The 7330-nt window shown below is 30.6% G+C and overlaps 1 protein-coding gene across 1 annotated transcript; it reads left to right on the plus strand.

Moving 5' to 3' along the window:
* Positions 1 to 2581: 2581 nt before the first annotated feature.
* Positions 2582 to 4188, plus strand: LOC106773783. Its single transcript, XM_014660533.2, has 2 exons — positions 2582 to 3088; positions 3778 to 4188. Exons 1-2 carry the CDS (start codon positions 2930 to 2932, stop codon positions 3880 to 3882), a joined length of 264 nt encoding a protein of 87 aa, XP_014516019.1. The 5' UTR covers positions 2582 to 2929; the 3' UTR covers positions 3883 to 4188.
* Positions 4189 to 7330: the final 3142 nt, after the last annotated feature.

Raw genomic sequence — 7330 nt, forward strand, 5'->3', positions numbered from 1 at the left:
CATAATAAAGTTCCATATGTGATTTTAATATCTAATAGTTAAGTTATTATGAATTTCAGGTGCCATTGGCAGCTTCTTGTTATGTCTATGCAAGAGAACTATGCTTTGTGGTTCTGCTCATTGCACAGGCCTCCTCCCACACAACTCAGACAAGCAATTGATTGGTAAGAACCTCAATGTTTNGACTTTCTTTGTTATATAAATGAATGCTAAAACCTTTTTTCATATATAGTTCTATTCCAGCAATTATGATGATGGGTGGGAGATCAATTGCTAACAGAAAGATTGCTTGGATTTCTCTCAAGGTTTGACATATGCTAAAGCCAAACTTTGTTATAGTTGTTTTATTTTAATGTTATTCACTAACTATTTACAACTGTGATGATATATTGTAGTGTAACAAACAAAATGGGTCATATGAGTGCGGATACTATGTAATGTATTGGATGACCCATATTGTTCGTTCTCACATCACAAGTCGCTGGGAAACGGTAATATTTAACTTTATAACAAATTTTGATTTTTTTCCAAATGTAGAATTCATATACACTAATTAATATGAATTGTCTTGTGAGAAAATTCAAGACTACTACACCAGTTCCTGAGAAGCCACTATTATTCATGAGGAACGTTGCTGCGAAGTATATAATTAGATTGTACAATAGCTCTTAGTTATTAGATTTAAATATTGCATTTGATTAGATTGTATTTTATTAGACTTTGTACTTTATTTGATGTTGAAATACATTTGAACATGTGTTTGTTATGTTGAAATTGAATTTATGTACATGTTTTTATATGCAGGTTTGTTTTTGTGGTAGTGGATATCACAAAAACAGACCTGCAATTTTAAAAAATTGCAGGGGAATATGCTGCGGTTGGGACAACCGTGGCATATAGTTCTCGTTTTTTTATTTTTTTTTTAAAAACAGACATATGGCCGCAGTTAGTGCTAGAATCGCGGCATATACCTGTGTCTTTTACCGCGGTTCGAACCACGGCATATACTGGAACAATTTTTTTTTAAAAAAAAAAAAATGGGTATAGGCCGCGGTTCCCTGTACAACCGGGGCATATTCCCCAACTTTTTGACCGCGGTTATATCCGCGGCCTAAAGTCCATGACTTACTACCGCGGTTAAATATGCCGCGGTTCGTAAACCGCGACGTATAGTCAAAAATAATCACGGTAATATCCCCTCGCTGCACTAGTGTTCCCAGACTCACAAAACCACAATCTCTTGATTGCTTAATAGACTTCTGATCATTAAAGAAAACACCTTAATGTGTTGTAGTTGATCAACCAATCACGTCCAAATATATCCTTTAAAACATGCAAATCTTTTTGTATCTTGATTCTTGTAGAAACCTTAGCACCTACAATTCTTTTCTTGACTCACTAATATCAGATATGAAATTTTTGAATGATCAAAGTCTAATTGATTAGTCAGTGTTATATCCAAGTTCAACAAGCCCTTTGTATAATTGATCAATCAGAGAGTGACACACAATCAATGAGTTTAGGCGATAAAAACTCAAACTTGCACCAAACGCAACATTTTCCATTTTCCATTTACTCTTTCTAACCTTTTCCTTTCAACCCATTAGTACCTATGTTGGTGGTTTGAAACACAATAAAAAAGCACCTAATCAATTCCTTCTATTTGATTCCGGTTGCAACAATTATAAGGATAAAGTTTCAATTTTTATTTTTTTTTCCACCCTTATAATTCTTTTACAGGAACAATGTCAACGAATTATTAGAAAATCTATATTAAGAAAGAAAAAGTAAACGTTGTTTTGAGACTAAACATAGCACAGCAGCCATTAAGGCCCAAACATTTAAAGTAAAGTTTATTTATTCTAGGATATGAAATCAGGGTGTGAGCTGGCCCCACTATCGCATTCTTATCTTCTAGATGCATTCCAACCTCCAAAGTTGACTCCACATCAAAATTACAAATACGCGTATATTTTATCAGCATACCATGGATAAATTAATATTTTATTCAACTTACATACAACATTGTTAAATTTCAAATTTGTAATTAATTTAGAACAATTGTGTGTACTAACTTTATAGATTATCTTTATGTTTTCTTAATGTAAACTGCCTATAAGGTTCATCAATAACTAAATTTTTTATTAAAAAAGTTAATTACTAGTTTTAATTGATTATTTTTAACTAATTTTTTTTTGTCAAATTAAGTTAACTCAAGTTCTTTTCTAAATTAAATTAGCACAAGTCAAATAGATTAATTTATTACATATTGAGTTAAAAAAAAAATCAGTTTAACTCGATTTATTTTTGTGTCGGTTAGAAATTTTGGAGCCTAACTTAATTCATTACATATTACCGAATTCACTCATTTAAAAGTATTTAATCTTATTTTCTTCATTTAATATATTGGCTTAATTCATCATTACAATATTTAAAATATAATTACTAACAATATTCACAAGATTATTATTATTATTTTTACTACAAATATCAAGTAAAACCCCGTGTATATAGCGATAATAATAGATGAAATTGAAATGAAATCTTTAGACATTATTATTCTATTGTCGACTTTTGGCTATGATTAGCCAAAAAAGCTGACCCAATAGGCAAACGGGAGAAGCAGTTGGAGAAGCTAACTTTTGACATTGTAAACAAATCTCATTCTCAAGCAAACTCTCCCAAAGTCACGAAGTGGTTGTTGAGAGTTTTCCTTTTTTCAAACAAAACAAGGAACAACTCAACACGTTCTGGTTTTTCTCAGAGACACCCTTTTACTATTTGTCATCTCCTTCTCAAAAAAAACGCACACCCAACATTCTCGTACCTTTCTGGGGTGTCAACGATTTTCCCTCATTCATTTTCCATTGCCAAAAAATCATACCTTGAAATTAAAACTTTTATTTTTGGTGGGGGAGTGTCGTGAGAGATGTGCCCTTTAAGGTTTATCTTGGTGTTCTTCTCCGCCGTTCTGGCCGGTTATTTTGCCTGGAGAACAGTGCGTTCTGACCCGAAGATCGAGGTGTTTTCTGAGGATTCTGCTGAAGAAGATAGATCATCCAAGAAGGAAGATTTTGATTTCAAAAAGGTACCCTTAAAAACATGTATGTTTCTACGATGATCCTCGTTAGAAAATAGGATAAGCCAATTTACCTTTTGAAATATTACGGTCGATAGATTAGTTTCCTAGGATGAACAATTGGGGTTGTTAAGGTTGCTGCCTAACTTTTCAAGACAGGTTTATGGTGTTTTTAAAAGTAAAAATTCCAAAATAATGTTTCAGAGATGGTAAGTTAATTTATGTTTTAATACGTAGTTTCTTTAGTTCATATTTATGAAGCTTAAGGATTTAACAGAGTTTGACGTTTTTTCTTAAAAGATAAAAAGATATGCTTCGAAATTAAGGTTTTGGAGAAATTTAGGGACATGTAAATTAGTTTGTTTAATTCAACATTTTTTATTGAATTTATGTAATTTTCTATTTTAATGTATTTCTGCGAATTTGGGTTAGCTTGTCGGAGGAAGTTTGCAATTTTCTTATATATTATATTTTTCACGATTTTTAATTAATGCAAGATTCTGGTTTGAGGTTTATGTTGGAACAAATTCAGAGATTTTTCGATGGGAATGTAGAATAAAATCCCAAAAATTTGAAATTTCTTTTGTTGTCGATAAGTTATTTTTTTTTTCTCAAAACATAATTTCTATAGTTGATATTTGAGATATTTGAGTTTAGTCTTGGTTTATTGTTGACCAGAAATTTGATTTATTTTTCAGATGATCGAGAATGGATTTTGGGTTTTCATTGACATGGCTAGTGGAAGGTATCTATGGAGGAATTTGAAGCAAACCAAGAAAGATGCTGAATTGAAGAGCTCTTAAAAGGGACCCTCTTCTTTAACAATTAGTCTTTTGTTTATGATTTGTCTTGTCCAAACCTAATATATATTCTTGTATTTTCACTTCTTTTCGTGGGTTCAAGAATGTTTGGTGCATAAATTCTGGAAATCTCATTATTCTGAATATTCTCTTTCTTTAGATTTTTCTTTTTCTTCAATTTCCATGTAAAAACCTCTAAATGGCATCACTTATGGCAAGCTTAGACATCATGGATTTAGTTGATGAAATTGAAAAACCCTAGACATTGTTTGATAAGGTGATTAGAAAATGCTCTCTCTTATTATTCAATTTGTTTCTGGAGGATTCAACAGTTTTTGGTAATGTCAATGTGATTAGCTCAATAATAATGCAATATTTTTCACTAAATAGATAGCTCCTCAACCTTGTATAAAACCTTTATTTAACAATATATTAACCTTTTAGATTAATAACTAATTTGTTAAACTATCTTTTTAGTTATTAACACATTGAGGTATTTTTCTTTTAGTCTTTAAGAATTATTTTTCTTAAATTTCGGTTATTGAAATGTTTATAGATTTTTCATATAATATCTAAAACAGATATTATTTATGTTAACTTCAATCAGTTTTAAATTCTCAATAAAGTATCTATAAACTACTTTTAGTTTTAGTTTAAGTTTCTGAAAAAATATTGCATTTTATCTTAATATTATATTTTGGCTTTTAAATTAATAGATGAAATGTTTATTTTTTTCATCAAAATAATATATATGTTTTTCTTCGTGTAATGAATTAATATTATGTTTTTCTTCGTGTGATGATTTAATATTGGCAGCGGAAGGTGTAAGATCCTCAAAAGATATAATAATTAAAAAATATTTAAGATCATTCATTGTTTTTCTTATTTAAAAGATACTTATAATTTCTTAATTACTTAAGAGATTTATTTTATTTAAAAGATATAAAAAATGGTTATTATAATATAACTTTCCTAAAAAGATATATAAAGTATGTATGATGATTATTTCTTAAATAAATATATTGAAAAAATATAAGATTTATTGTGTGTGATTTTTGTTATTAGAAGGATCACCTAAAATTTTTTAAAAATATTTAAGTTTTAAAGGATGAAAGTGAAGCCATAAATATACATACTAAACAAGTGAATAAGTATTATCTTTAGTTCATATAGAGAAGCTTTTAAATACTAAATCTGGAGAAGCTAACATTTTGTTCGCTAGCTCGTATGTGTTTTCAAAGTTAAGAACAATAGTATTATGGGCTTTAATGGATATTTTCAATTCATCTTTTAAAGATAAAAGAATGAGATTATATAAAATTGTATAAGTATATGGGTGCATCGGTTTAAAAGATAAGTTTTGTGAAGGTGAAGATGCTTTTGTTAATTATAAATGTGTGTATACGATTAGTTCTACCATAACCAAAGAAGTTGTCTTATGAGAACTATGGGTTTCACTTTTGGTCGAGGAGATTGTCTTTTGAGGGTATTTTGTTTAATCATAGCCAAGGAGGTTGCACTCTGAGAGTTTTTTCTTCCATCATAGTCAATCACTACAAGAAAAAGTTGAATTACATACAGTCAAAATCCGTATATAAGGCCCAAAATCCGTATATAAAACTTGGTTACATACGGCTTCTATACGGACAAAAATCCGTATATAAAACTATCGTAGATAAGTTATATACGGAAAAATCCGTATATAATTTATATACGAAAAAATCTGTATATAAAATCCGTATGTAATTAAAAAATGATTACATACGAAAAAATCCGTATGTAACTTTATGGTTTTATAAAAAAAAAATATATTATCCTAATTTTCTATTCCTTTTGCAGCCATAAACTAATATAAACCAATGCATACGTCAGATTGAGTCATTCCTTATATTACATAGTAAATCCAAAAGCAATGACTATAATAACTTATAACTTTTATAAGGAAACATATAATATAAAAAGAATCCTTATACAATAAGAGATATTCAAAGAAATTTAATGTGTCTAGAAAGCTTAAAAAGACTATAAGGTTTCTCAACCTTGATATATGTGTGCACCCGTGCCACCAATAAAGAAGACTATTATCATCAAGTACCTCTTCCTTACTGTTGTAATATTCCCATTAGTTGTAGTCAAAGCTTTATTTAACAATTCCACAGGAGACAAGTAACAATGTGATGGAATCTGATCTAGCACCAAGAGAAATGAGAGGTGTCAAATATACTATTAATGTGCCAACACATCCTTTTGGGAAAGGAAAAACAATAACAAATGAAAAGAAGCATAAACTTTTTGTATACGTTAAATAATAAAGCTTCCAACACACTATTTTCAAACTGAACTCTAAGGACTGTACCACATATGTTAAAGTAGCATTTAGTCTCTCCTAACCTGTCCACTTAAGACAAAAAACAATAACAAATGAAAATAAGCATAAACTTTTTGTATACGTTAAATAATAAAGCTTCCAACACACTATTTTCAAACTGAACTCTAGGGACTGTACCACATATGTTAAAGTAACATTTAGTCTCCCCTAACCTGTCCACTTAAGACAAAAAACCATTGAATATACAATAATAACTTTAGCCACCATATTAAGACTTGTTAGAAGAAATAACATATTTAAGAATCTACTTGCTTTATTTAAAATTGTTTTGCACCTAAAATATTTTTCCATATTGCATATTAGACTATTCTTAGAAAATAATATATATTTTTTTATATGTATAAAAGTCTAAACTAATATATAAGATCAACTATATCAATCCCAAGGTTGCACAACAATAGAACTCAAACTAATCTGTTTCAGCAAAAATATAAAGGGCTTTTAGCATGAGTGAGGTCAAATCCTAAACTCTCCCAATGACAAAATAATAGAATCATAGACTATTAAAGTCATACTATATGAATTTAGAAAAACCAATAGATGATATACTAGTAAAAAAGTGATATTATACAGCGCACATTATGCCACGGTTGCCTAAGAACCGCAACACAATGTTGCGCGGTGGCATTTTTGAAAATAAAACGAACTTATATGTCGCGGTTCTGCTGGCAACCACAGCATATTCCCAAGGTCAAACTCTGCCTTTGACGCCACGTTAGAAAACAAAAAATATTGTAGGGAATAGACCACGGTTTTGTGAACAACCGCGGCATATTCCCTGACCCCAACTGCCTTTTGGGGAATGTCAGAAGTTGCAGGGGGAATATGCCGCGGTTACGTCCAGAACCGCGACATATTCCCCTCTGCAACTTCTGCCATTCCCATCAGGTTAGCCCCTGTATTAAATATGCAGGAGAATCGACCGCGGTTGTTGTCTGAACCGCGACATATTCTCCTGCAGATTTAATACAGGTGCTGACATTCCCAAAAAGGCAGTTGGGATTGCAGTTATAGAATTCGGAATGTTAGGGAATATGCCTCGATTGCCTAGACACCCACGGC

Source organism: Vigna radiata, chromosome 9 (genome assembly GCF_000741045.1).
Source record: "Vigna radiata var. radiata cultivar VC1973A chromosome 9, Vradiata_ver6, whole genome shotgun sequence".
Lineage (NCBI taxonomy): Eukaryota > Viridiplantae > Streptophyta > Magnoliopsida > Fabales > Fabaceae > Vigna > Vigna radiata.